The sequence below is a fragment of the Gymnoscopelus microlampas genome, assembly GCF_963454915.1.
Source record: "Gymnoscopelus microlampas genome assembly, chromosome: 13".
NCBI lineage: Eukaryota > Metazoa > Chordata > Actinopteri > Myctophiformes > Myctophidae > Gymnoscopelus > Gymnoscopelus microlampas.
In genome coordinates this window covers 40,419,481-40,433,929 of record NC_139950.1, presented here as the reverse complement: position 1 = coordinate 40,433,929, position 14,449 = coordinate 40,419,481, and the positions used below count along the sequence as shown (strand labels likewise).

Below are 14,449 nucleotides of genomic sequence, written 5' to 3'. Positions count from 1 at the left end.
TGTTGCAAGAGCTATTCTAATAAAAGACGAGTATCGCCTCGAACATTGATCAAGGACGTGTCTCCCAATAACACACCGCGGTTCAGTTGGGATAGTTTGGTAATAATTAATTATAATAATTATTATAATATTTTTTATTACATTCGCTTAGATAAGGACAAAGCCAAAACATATGTATAAGCGCCCCTGTCCGTCCGTGTGTGTGTGTGTGTGTCCGGCGTCTGTATACAGCTCATCTCCGGCACCGTTGGCCCGATTGATGCTAAACTGTGCACGCAAACTCCCATGAGGCAGATTTTTGCAAAACACATTGTTTTATATTTTACTCCTACAGATTTTGTCCAAACATCACGCAAATCGGTACACATGATCTCTATAGTCATGTGATCAAGACGGATCTGTCCGATTTTTCATATTCCATCCTGATTGGCCAAGAACCTCCACCCAAAATGTACCTGACTAAAACACTATAACAAGCCACTTCACATTAACACCAATAACTCTTTGCTCATACACAAAACTACACACAGTCTATGCCTGACTACAAAGTCCTTCATATATAATTTTCTACTAAACACACTTTTTGCTTCTACTAGTACAGATTTTCAACTCTCCCTCCAATCAACATATTGTGTCTGTGCAATAAATTCATACAATGCTGGCCCACCATAACCTGGTGGAGGTTATGGTGGGCGACTTGTGGAGACTTGTGCTCCGAGGAGCGGAGTGGTCTCTTCCAGAATGACAATGCCCCCCTCCAACAGGGCCCTGGGGCTCACTGAATGGTTTGATGAGTATGGTGAGGTCTTCGTACTCACCAGATCTCAACACATTTAGGCACCTGTTAGAGATTTCGGACTGACGTGTTGGACAGCGCTAGCGCTCTCCACCAATATCAAACACTAAATTAAAGGAAAGGAAATATCATTTGTCTGAATGGTGTTCCATTCACCCAGTAGAGTTCCAGAGACTTGTAGACTGTATGCAGTGAAGCTTTTCTGGTGGCTTGTAGTGGCCCAACACCTTACTAGACACTTTATGTTGATCTTTCCTTTTAAGTTTTTACCCGCATCTATATAAAGTCTACCTGTATGAGTAGATTTTATTTTTACATCCCAAAAGGTAGGGCTTAACTTTCATCATCCCTTTTGGCTTGTACTACCTTAGAAGTCTCAGTGAACACCGTGCATTATTCATGAGAAGCTCTTTAACGGCCGGTTAATTATGAATGAGGACAATCTGTGTTCATTCTGAGAGCAAAACGAGCCATCAGGCCCCATCTGCCATCAAAGGCATCCCTTTGATTTGCCACTTAAACTGGACACTTGCACGATTAATTTGCGTCTCTAAGCAGGTTAAACAATGCCCCCCTCTCCCCCATCTGATGAGTGCATCTATCCCGTTTCATTGAAGGCCTATGAATAATTTAGCTGGGCAGTCTGTTTGCTTGGCCCCTCTCACTGCCACACAGCTTTTATAGATGAAATTAGCTCATGAATAGTGAATTGGATGAGGTTAAATTGAGTATGACTTGATGATCCGAACTAGTAATCAGAGTTTGGTGGCCAAGTGGGGAAAGATTGATGACTTCATAAGACTCCGCCCCCCCCCCCCCCCCCCCCTGACTGCTATTATCATTATCCACAGAGGACCGCTACTGTCACATTTGCCCTGGTATTTGTCTGGTGGCACATCTGCATGAATGACATGTAGATGGATGTGTGGGTGTGACTCTCTGTTTGGGTCTGAGTCTGTGCGTGGCATCAAATGTTTCTCCTTAACCTTATCTTGCACCATCCTTAGAGAAGGAAGTTCGGGAGGTGAAGGCCACTCTGCAAAGCATGCTGGTGCATCTCCGAGTGGAAGAGGAGAATGAAGAGGACGTGAATGAGGTGCAAGATGTTGACCTCATGAAAGATGGGACAGAGGAGGAGCCGGAGGAAGACGAGGAGGAGGAGGACCAGTACTTCAGTGACAGCTGGGACATTTGACATGGACAATAATAGTGTTTTTGAGGACTCACACACTGGCAGGCGTTCTCGAGTGTGTGACCCCCACCATGTCGGGATCTGGGAATTGACTCCGACTTTGCAGCAGCAGCAGCAACAGATCCCATATCCTTTAGATATATAGACCAGTGGTTCTCAAAGTGGGGTCTGGGGACCCCCAGGGGTTCCTTGTGGGGTTCCATGGGGTCCCCAGCAAAATGTGTTAATATGGCATTCAAATCAATTCAACCACTTTGACCCTATTTTATACTTTGGCTTTTTGAGAGTAGCCGATCTACAAGCTCTGCTGCATGTATTTTTTTGTCTCCGCCAGGAGACATTGTTTTCACTTTCCACATGTCAAGCTAACATTGGTCAAGCCTCACGTGACACGTGACAATACGGTGAAATAGTGTGATCTGATTGGCTAGTGACGTATAGCGGCCTATAAATACATGTGTCACTTTGAAAGAGTCTTAGCCTCTTTCAAAGTGAGGTAAGACAGGAATAATCACACTTACACAGACAGATAGGACACTTACATAGACAGGACGGATAGGACACTTATACAGACAGGACGGATAGGACACTTATACAGACAGGACGGATAGGACACTTATACAGACATAGCTATGACTGTATAGGACGGATAGGACACTTATACAGACAGGACGGATAGGACAGTTATACAGACGGATAGCACACTTGTGTCATGTTACTATGACACAGTAACATGTTCTATTTTTTGTAAGAATTAGAACATAAGAAGTAGAACATTCCCAACATTCCCAAGTCTGCTGGCGGAGACTTGTGCTCCGAGGAGCACTTTTTCTAGTTTATTTTTGTTATTGAATAATCCAGATCAATTCTGTAAAGTTTGGAATAATTTTGACAATGTTTACACAGATCTTTTCTTATGGGAGTCTGCGGGCAAATACGTTTCAATTTGGGGGTCCTTGGTATGAAAAGGTTTGAGAACCACTCATATAGACCCACCCTCAGAACTCCTTACAACCAGCCTCTGTGGTATTGCTGTAAGTTTGGAGAAAAGGACATATTTTTGGTCTAAAGCCTAGTTTCTGTAGCATTAATGAACTGAACAATGCTGTACTGAAAGCACATTCCACTGACCACATTGGCGTGGTCATCAAACTGAACGGAACTGAACTGAACAAACAAAAGTTGTAAAACACTATGAAGTTTGTTTTATATTGGACTTTTAGACACTTTAATACAAATGTTGTGAATTCCATGTAACTTGCCAGCAAAAACTGTTCCGGTGGGCCACTGTTTATTGAAGCTGTGCTAGATGCAGGTTCTCATGCCTTACCACATTTAAAAAAGATTTACAAACAGCCAAATTGACAATCCATATAGTATCTTTTAGTGTTGCAATCTGGTAGGAGCAGAACATTACATGTTATGTAATGTTTTACCATGTCGCTTTTAGATTGAAAATAGCAATTTACTGACTTCAGTTAGATGAGTTTTAACCCATGAGGTCATGGTGCTACAATTCCCTGAGCTTTTTATCAGTTTCGTTTCTGGAAAATGCAATATGTTCTTTGTTTTCCTCTTATCTTCATAAGGCAGTGTTACACGCTTGGGATGAAATGTTAGGAGGCATGCTATAATCTTTAATTATATATTTAAATAGAGCAACAATTGATGGCATGCACATATAAAATGTTGACCGATAAAACGTCACTGAGCACAGAAATGCTGTTTGTAACTACTGTTTGTTTTTCTTTGTCTAAAAAAGCACTTTGTTATTTACTTCTTTGTTTGAAGGATCGTTTGACTTTTTTTTTGTTACTGTATATTATACTGTAGGAAGATGTCATGTTCATTCCACTGGGTACCGTTTATGACCAGTCAATATGACGTCACCTGTTCTTTTTGCTAATTATAACCAAGACTATTGTTGAGTTTCACCAATTAACCACTGTATTTCTTTTTTGATTGTTTTTACTTTTATTATTATTTTCAGCTTGAAACCACTGTATTTTATTTCATATTTATTCACGTTAATGTCTCACTAATTACAGCATGTACTTGGACTTGATAATTTGTCTGGCTGGTCTGTGTTTTTTACCAGGTTGCCAAACCTGGTCTATTTCTACACTCGCTAGTGGTCACATTTCCCCCATTGGCTGGTCCTTTTGCGTGACTTTTTCCTCATTGGCTGGTCATTTAGCCAATGAGGGCTCAATGTCCTCTCAGAATATGGGATCTAAAGACGACCCGCAATACTGTGTTCGGCCACTGTATGTATCTGCAACCTGGTATAATATGACTGTGTCATATGCAGTGTTTCTGATTTCTGATTCAAATAACTTGGGTGGGCATGTTGCCAGGAGCAAGTGAGTGTACAGGTGGTACTGATGGGGCAATAAAGGTCCTGTAGTGAGGTCTGGAGGGGATACATGGGTCTTCCATTGTTATCTCACCTCAGACGTGGTAGCATGACTAATGAGCAGACATGACGGCTCCACGAAGGCCCCAGAGGACATGAGGTGGAATGGGTTGGTTTTTTAACTCCGCTCCCCTCTGATGTTGTCCTGTGTTTTAAGGACCAGGGGAGCAGGGGAGGGGTCCCGTATCATATGGTGGCATTCTCTAGAATACCGTGCTGTACGTTGTAAACACAGCTGAGGGTTGGCGGTTTTCGTCTTGCAAAACAATGGGCCTTTCTCACGTCACTGCCAGGTCCCAAACCGCCTGCCAAACCAGGAGTCTCCACATCCATCAGCTTCAGACAGCTTTAGACACGCAGAAACCTGGCACACGCACGTACTATAGTCTGACAAATACCCCCGCCTCATAATTGAATCTGTGTTTGTCTCATACTGTTCCCCACATGGCAGCTTTGTTCAATGAAATGGCCGTGGAAAACCATGCCCAGATGGTTCTGCAGAGAGGGCAAAAATGCAAAATGCAACATGAGGAGGAGCTCTGCAGTGTGTTCTCAATTCCCAGCCTAAAGAAAATTCACTAACAAAGACCATGCCGCTATGAAACTTATTTATGCTTTGCTGAGAATAATGACATTGAGTATGGCTGGATAATGACCGGAGAGGATGAGGGGATGAATTAAAGGAGTAGTTCACCCAAAAGATTACTTATTTTCTATCAAGTACACAAGCCTTGAATTCATGATTTCTTTTTGTTTTTGTCGCATTCCTAAGCCAATAATTTGATGACCGGGTGTATTTCCGGTAGGAGACACAAAGAGTCTACTTTGTGTCTCCTACTGGATACATTACCATCTTTCCGCCGGTAATCAAATTATTGGCTCAGGAATGCGACAAAAACAAAAATAGATCCATGAATTCAAGGCTGCATGGGGTGTGCAATTGATAAAAAATAAGTAATTGTTTGATTGAACTACTCCTTTAAGGAGATGAATCGTGGGGTCGAATGGGGATGGTAGAGCAGTCAGGAGCTGGGTGGTCGGCTTAAAGAACCCAGGGAGTTACTTATGAATCAGGGTTTAGGGGATGTGGGTAATTTTTTGCTTTTCTGCCTTTACAGTACAGTGAAGAGAGACAGGAAACGGGGAGTGACATGCAGCAAATCCACCGGAATCGGACCCGGAACACGCCGTCAGGCATCAAAGCCTATGTGGTACACGCCTAAACCACTTAGACATGAGCGTCCCATTGCTGAGAAGTCATGAGACTCCATCATCTCTCCCTGTGGTTCCTGCACTGAGAGTCTCAGTAGAGAACTGAGACAAAGAGGGAGAAAGGGATTAGGCACGCTTAACCACTTAACCACACGAACCCTAGCATCCCTGTTCTGGGCATGTCATAACAGCCAAAGAGATTGGGTGTAGAGGGAAAAAATGAGGGGGGGCAAAGATAGACCCCTGAAACAACAACGAAGTATAAGTGGCTATGCCTTATATACTTTGTTGTATGATTACTGGTGAAAGTAGTTGAGGTGCAAGTTCACAATGCATCGCATCGTGACATATCTCAAATCAACCTTTACCACACAATTCCAGCTGTCAGATTCGTGAGCATTAAACACAGCTAGCACAATTTGCAAGATTGTAGAAAGAAAGTTCATGCATGTTTAGGCAAAAGGAAAGAGAGATGTGTCAGGTCTGTCTGGTACACAAACACACTCTGTGAACCATGGGGGCAGCAGAGATCTTATTGTAGACTTTTCCCCCCATACTGCCTCACAAGAAGAACTACTAATGAATGCAAATGTACCTGGATTTGTATTCATAAGCATCTTGAATTATTATGTTATCTGCATAATCCACTGTCAGATCTGAAACGGAGAGGAGACAGATGAATCATAGAGGAGACAAAGCAGAGAGAACTGGAAATAGATTGCATTGTGCTTTTCCCTCTGTATTCTGAGTTCAACATCGAAAATCTCATCCAATTATATAAACTACATCAGAGTGAACCGAGCCGTCTCCTACGGAATACACCCGTTTTCCATTATTTATTGCTGGATGCAAAATCACAGTCGTAGAAAGTGACGAAAGCACTCTGAGAACTGAGTAAGTTCAAGTTCTGCTCTTTTCATGTTCATGCTGCGGTGTCTGATATTCTTCCGGGCCTTTTTCAGGAATTATTCATGGCAAATTGTGCATTGTTGAAGAGTGTGTCTGATTACTATCCGGCAGTAAGTTTAAGGGCCTGGTGTGGAAAATGAGTCACTGGTTCAGCAGATGCAATCAGAGATCTCAGACATGTACAATTGGGTGAAATGATTAGCCTGCATTTGCACTTTCTTAACAGTTAAGCCACAGACTGAGGCCCAGAGGAAGAAAGAAATTACCAAACCCTCACACTCCTTGTAGGCCTAAATTAAATCTTTAATTAATCAGCCAGAGGGATGTGACAGCAAGAAGTCTGATATAAAGTCAGTAGTAGGGCGATCTGACATGCTATAACTGTGTGTGTGTGTGTGTGTGAGTGAGGAGAGTTATGGTGTTCTAACTTACTTACTGTAAATACACTTGTTGTGGCTGTTTTAGAGAGCATCTAGCTAAACTGGTGACAGTGATTGGTCTTGACAGCCATCACCCCCCCAACCCTGGAGACCTAAACAGAGTTTGAAACGGATTGACACTAAACGGTAAGTTTCAAAACGCTGTATGAGTCTCCAGGGTCTCCAGGGCTACCTCGAGCCCAGCTCAATCCAACTTTGCACGTGCAGTAAGCACGCGCGCACACACACACACACACACACACACACACACACACACACACACACACACACACACACACACACACACACACACACACACACACACACACACACACACACACACACACACACACACACACACACACACGCACACACACACACACACACACACAGCGATGGAATTCACTCAAAACCTGACTTCCTACCCTGCTGGATGACCTATGAATGAGGATGGAGTCAAGAACACCACTGGAAATAATACTATTTCTACTATTTGTTTCCCCCGCCAGTTCTAATCCTGGCCATTGCCTTGTTTGCATGACACGTACTGTAGTTAAATCACAGCTGTGCAGTTTTACAATGAGTCTTTCTTATGAAAACATAAAAGCAATAAGATAGAGAGGTAATCATTCTGGAAGTAATGACACACGGTTAAATCTCTTTGAAGAGCTCTAAGACTTGAATAGATTTGGCTGAGCATTTGGTTTTATTGCAAATAATGGATGTATAGAGGTAGTGGCTGGGTTGCTATGAAACAAAAGACATTTGGGCTGCTGCTGTGTGTTGCTCATAATATCACTAGCTCCAATTCGTTCAGAATAAGGCTGCTAGCATTATTGTTGAATATGGAATGTGTCACGAGTGTTCCCAGTTAGTCTATATATTGAACGTTTTTACTACTAACTTTTAATGACATGGCATGGGTATGAACTATAGATCTTTTGACCCCCTAAGATCCATGAGAGGAGCCCTGCTGGTCATATCCAGGTCCTGGCTGGTGACAAGGGTGACTAGAGTGGAAACCCAGACTCTAGCTCAGTGGTTCTCAAACTTTTTCATGTCAAGGACCCCCAAATGGACACTTATTAGCCCGCGGACCCCCATTTGAAAAGATACATTTTAAGGACCCCCAGTTTGACATGCATTAGGGCTATGGACCCCCATTTAATGGCATTTCTATCTCTGAGACCCCAATTCATGTTGTAAAATCAAGGTTAACTTAACTCTGACAGTGTACAAATGGAACCAAATGGACCCTAACGGGTCCATTTGGTTCCATTTGTACACTCTCAGAGTTACAGACCCATAAGGGTCCATTTGGTGCCTATCCATCATTTAGCTGGGGACCCCCTGGAACCCCCTCAAGTACCCCTGGGGGTCCCCGGACCCCACTTTGAGAACCAATGCTCTAGCTAGCAAGACCTGCCGGCTGACCTGTGTGATGTCAGATCAAAGCTCGATCAGCGAGAGAGAAAGACGAAGAGACAGTGGAGAGATGGAGAGAGGGGGATATTGACAAGGAGAGAGGGATAAGGAGAGGGAGAGAGGGTTAGAGGGAGAGATAGAGAGGGATAGGAGGATGGCGGGGAGATGGGGAGAGGCAGAGTGAGGGAGAGAGGGAGGGAGGAAGGGAGAGGGAGAGACTATTTAACCCAAGCAATAATGCTGATTACTGAAACCTGAACAAGCTGATTGATGCGTCACAAAGCGACACATCAGCACGCCAGGCAAGCTGATAACTTCATGCTGCGTTTTATGCTTATATAATTATAAAGACGTTGTAGTGTTTCCAGTGTAAACAGCAGCGTTACCAATAGAAAACAGATGACCAATGCAGAGGTCAGAGCATGGAAAAATCATATGTCCTCCTGGGAGTGTCTCCTTCATTTGGATCTGCAGAAAACCCTTTCTTAAGACACTACAGCCAAACCGGGTTTCACCTTGCCGCGTTCCCAGGGGACAAAGCTTTCAGTGGAGAGGCTGAAATATCACGCCGCGCCTCCACCATCCTTCCCACTTAGCCTTAAACATGGACAGGTACCACACCAGGAGGGGCTGGGATCAATAGAGTTGATGGATGGAGGTGGCTGCCTTTTGTAGAGGGTCGGCATGGAGCTTTCTGTAATGAGAGCTCCTGTGAGCAATGGAGAAGGTTTGTACCACAGGAGGATGGGCATGACGTCCTCTTCTTCCCCGCCGCTGTAACTGAGCTGAGCAGATTTCCACGGGCCTCCAGGGGTAAATAGATAGAGAGCAGCATCTCTGGTTCAGTCGGTATGAGTATAGTTGTCTGTTGTTTAGGGGCTGTCCTGTTCAGGTTATGAGGAGGAGGTGGTGAGGTGTTATGTACTGTATCTATTAGGTATTATGTACTCAGTGGTGGAAAAAGTACTCGAATGTTTTACTTAAGTAAAAGCATTAATACTGCAATGTAGAAGTACTCTGTTACAAGTAAAAGTCCGGAATTCAAAATGTACTTGAGTAAAAGTACAAAAGTATTGTTATCAAAATGTACTTGAAGTACCAAAAGTAAAAGAACATGTTGGAAAATAGCCGATTTACATGCTCACAACGCGTCGCGATGCGTTGTGACACGTTGTGATCTTGTAGATCGGCTATTTTCAAATAGCCTAGGTACAAAATAGGGCTAAAGTAGTAAATGTATGTTTTATGATGTAATCATTTATAGCTGCAAAGTAGCAAAGTAACTAGTAACTAAAGTTTTCAAATAATTGTAGTGGCGTAAAAGCACAATATTTGCCTCTGAGATGTAGTGGAGTAGAAGTAAAAGTACTGATAATTGGAAAGGCTCCAGTAAAGAAAAAGTAACTCAAAATTGTACTTAAGTACAGTACTTGAGTAAATGTACTTTACACCACTGTATGTACTCTGTACTGTAGGTTGATAGGTGCTGGTATGGTTTATTTGATAATGGCTATTATCGGGCTTCAGAGATAAAAAGAAAATAACTTGATTTACTACATCCACCTACTGTAGGAGGCCAATCTGAGCCCTGCCATGCCATTTGAGCTTGGTTGATTATACCTGAATGTTGCCCAGCTAAAAGGGTTCATACTGTCGAGGTCAACTGAAAAGCATTAAAATGCCTTGGCAGTAAAAAAGAAAAAAATAAAAAATAAATGCAATTCCACCTTCATGTAAATATAGAGTATTTCAGTAAATCGTTATTGATGGTTTTACTGTCAATGCCATGACCTTTTTAAATAAATCACTGGCTTTGGGATATATGGTTCAAATGAGGAGACGTTGTGCTGGCTGTGAGAGTGAGGTACTGTATGTGAGGGCTCTTATTCTCTCTCTATGACATGTTCATTACCACACTGTATATTAGTTCAAGTGGGGCCCACTCCCACTTTTTATGTGAAATGTTGGCCCATATACAGTAGGTGCCAGTGTGCCAGGTGACTTAATTTTTTAAATAGCCGATCTACAAGCTCACTGCAACGCAACTCGTTGCAGTGAGCTTGTAGATCTGCTATTTTTGGAAGTTGTACTAAATTTGCAGCTCAACAAAAGCTAATTCATCTTAGTGTATGGTGGAAGACAATTTCACGATAACTTAAAATTTCCGCGATACGATTATTGTGAGCGTTTTTCATCATGATAAACGATATTAACATTTATCGTCCCATCCTATAGGTGACTCTACCAAAGGTGGCTGGTTTAACTTCAACACATCATAATACGCCATTCCTCTGGGTCACATGCACACATACTGTAGACATAATGTACCTTTGGCAAAGCAGCACATTGCTTTAATTATATACTGTACTTCATGCATTGCTGCACATGAAGTATTTAAGAATTAGCTTTGGGGCATGACCCCTGTTGATTGGCACTTGATTGATTTGTTGAACAACTAACTGCATTACAGTCAGGGGCAAATTACACAACTGCATGCCATCAAGTAATGTATGCAACTGAGGAAACGCCCCAGTTAAAGAATGTGAGATACATGATTATATTGGGAATTGACGCATGATTATATTATTTGCTAAAACAGGTATACCCCCATATATTATTTATTATTCCATTTGATACATTATTGTATTTCATTTCATTTCATTAGGATGTTGTTTACATTATTATGTGAACTGTGGTTGAAGCATGGCGCATAAGATACATTTACTAAAGCTGTGAAACAGTCTATCATTCTGGGTATTGCATTTGGGACAGGCAATCTTTGGGCAGCTAAACACTCGCACAGCAGGGGTCCTGTGTTCAGATTAGGACCAGAGTTGGCAACGAGTGGAAGTGTTGCTCTAATGTGCCTTTGTCTGTATGTTTACAGGTGAGAAATGATGAGATAAAGTGTATAAAAGTGATAGTGAACATGTTAAATGAAGGTATAGACAGAGAAGAGTATCTGTGAAGCAAATGTGTGTGTGGAATGCACATTAGATGTCATTAGAAATGCTTACCTGTTATTATACCTACTGTGACCTGTGGGCTAAGAAGCTCATCTGTAGCCTGGAATGAATGAGATGTGAATGGTGTGTTGTGTAAAACTAGCTCTGGTTCAGAGCGTTAGTGAGTTCACTCACTAATGTAAAACGTTTTCATTATGGTTCTAGCAACCAGAGTAATGTAATGCAGCTGATATATTTCGTTTTGGAAAAAAAAACAAGTATTATTTTTGTAATGTGAGAGTTATGTTAAAGAGAATCTTTATTTTGTTTACAAGGTGAAAAACGTTTTACTGTTGTTCTAATAACTACAATACTGTGATATTTCATGTATTTAGTAATTGTGATTATTTTGATAAAAGAGCTTGGTTTCTGTATACTGTTTACCAGTAAGAGTGAGAGTATTGACTGTTGATGCAGATGCAAATAAGAAGATGCACCTTATTGATATTATTGATATTGTGATGTACTGTGTTCAGATTAGGACCAGAGTTGGCAACGAGTGGAAGTGTTGTTATAATGTGCCTTTGTCTGTATGTTTACAGAGAGAAATAAATCACCTTTAAATCCCTGCACAAAAAGGGAAAATTATCATTCCTATCCAAGTGTGTAACAAGAACAAGCGGAGAAGCAAGCTCTTGACTAGAGGTATTTGACATAAACAATATTGTTATTCTGTATTATACCATTTTGTATGACAAATAGCTAGAAATTGCTAGACTTGCGTCTACCATTAAATGCCTTCCTGCCAATCTCTTGAAATGTCTACATTTTTTCATATTGCCTTGCTTCATTGTATGATGGTTTCAGCGGGCCCAGTTAAAAGAAAAAGACAAAAACAACAACAATAACTTCATTGAGACAAACAGAGGGTTAGGTTTGCCAACTAACAACTTCCATTATGCTGTTAAGACCTGATATACGATTCTACAAATCTAAACATTTTTTTTGGGAAAAAACGTATAATATCAGTGGTTCTCAAACTTTTTCATGTCAAGAACCCCCAAAATTATATGTATTTGGCCGCGGACCCCCATCTGAAAATATGTTGTTCCAGGGACCCCCAGAAGCAACGATTTGAGTAAAAAAAAAAAAAAATCACGATTTTTCAAAAATAGCAGATCTACAAGCTCGTAGCGCAGCACTCGGTGGCACGGAATGAGCTTGTATATCTGCTATTTTTTAATAGCCAAAGTATAAAATAACGGTTAAAGTGGGTTAAAACATGCCAGGCAAAAGCTTTTTTAATCAAAGGTAAGCTGTGCTAGTTGATTGGAGTAGTACTAAGAGATAAAAAAAAGATGCATTTGCTACACAATCCAAGCCATGACCTATGCCATGAGCCATAACCCATACCGTTATAATCTGATGTAACCCCCTCATAACCCCACAGAAACATTATGTGACACCGTGCCACGCCTTTACTGTATGTAATCTATGAATATTCAACCCTAACCCTTGTGTCAAAGCCACAAACAATCACTGATTCATCCATCATTGTATACCGTAGGTGAAGAGTGAAATCCTCTTGCTTTTATCCAGAGGAAACGGTGTTAATCCCTGTTCCTGTCCCTGCTCATCTATCAGTCATTAAGCTGTTTAGGATCTGCGTTGTAGCTGAAAGGTAAATGTATTAAAAAAGAAACCTTTATCTCAATAGGGGCAGTGATTCTCAACCTTTTTCATTTCAACAAGCCCCAGTTTTGATTTTTTTCCCCTCCTTTTTTCTCTGGGATGCCAATCTGTAACGGACAGGGGTGAAAAAAGTAGGTATCTTATATCTCTTTTCCTTTTTTTGGCTTTTATGCTTTTATAGATAGGACAGTATGCTGACAGGAAATGGGGAGAGAGATGGGGAGTGACACACATTCGAATCCGGGACGAGCTGTCAGCTGCGGCCCAGGCCACTCACATTACTTACTGTAAGTAAAAGTTTCAATACTGCAACTGCAATGTAGAAATACTCTGTTACAAGTGAAAGTCCGGAATTCAAAATTGACTTGAGTAAAAGTACAAAAGTATTGGCATCAAAATGTACTTTACATTACCAAAAGTAAAAGTACTCAGTCATTATACAGAATGTCCCGATTCACAAGTTTTTACAAGTTTTCAAAAACATCTTATAATGGCAGATCTACATACTCACAATGCGTCGTACTTCAATTTGTACACTTTTTCAAATATTATGTTTTGCAGGAAGTTATTGTAACCTTAAGACTGTTACAGACAATGGATGGCTTTATGTTAGATTAATTACGTAACATCCTGTACAGAATAGCAGTGGAAAAGGTTGGGGTGTTTGCTCACCACACAAGAGATTGCAATAATGCAAAACACCTGCAATAATGTTAATCCTTCCGTGGAAAAGACCCGACATTTGCTGGTTCATTTAAGCTGTCTGTCACTTAAACTGCATGGTTTCCATTGGTTAGTTACTTTGGGTTGATGCAAAGATAAGCTTTAAACTGTGTTTCAAATCCAGATTGTTAAGAGGAAGTTGTATAAGGTGTTTAATTAGCCGTCACCTGATTTCAGACTATTTAGGGGGCCTAAAACGGTGTCCACATGGCAGTTTTATTTCTAGAGAAAACCTCTGAGGGTGTAGACTGCACTTTACTGTACTCTACTGTATGCTAGACACACTGCCTCATGGGAAAAATACATATAAATATTATGGGACAAAACGGCCCGAGTTGTCAGCAGAACTAGGATAGCAAATATATCACACATGCTCGTTTCTTCATGTCTCCCTGCCCCCAGGGAAAGAGGACAGTAACTATACATTCATGTACTGTACATATATATATGTCTTGCTGTATCCTCCTAGACAGGGTGCGCTGACCTTCTTTAACACTAATGTCAGGGGCAGTACAGTTACCGCCTCAGGGCTAGTCCACCCAACCCAAACAGCCCGACGGCAAGTAGAGAGAAAGAACATAGCAAGCATTCGTGTCACTCAAGGTAATTGCCTTTCACTCTTCCCAGAACCTATAGCACCTATTGTCACGCTATAACCCTCTATCCGTGTTAAACCTGATCCAATCTAGATTCAAGTGCCTTATTCAGCTACCTTCAGGC

General features: G+C 41.5%; 1 protein-coding gene across 1 annotated transcript in view; it reads left to right on the top strand.

The window, feature by feature from the left end:
- The window catches only part of disc1 (DISC1 scaffold protein), a 53,901-nt gene extending 49,869 nt beyond the window's left edge, over positions 1-4,032 (top strand). Inside the window, exon 14 of the mRNA XM_084077003.1 lies at positions 1,795-4,032. Coding sequence (XP_083933129.1) covers positions 1,795-1,991 — 197 coding nt within the window. The 3' untranslated portion in view covers positions 1,992-4,032. The remainder of the gene's footprint in view (positions 1-1,794) is intronic.
- The last annotated feature ends 10,417 nt before the right edge of the window (positions 4,033-14,449 follow it).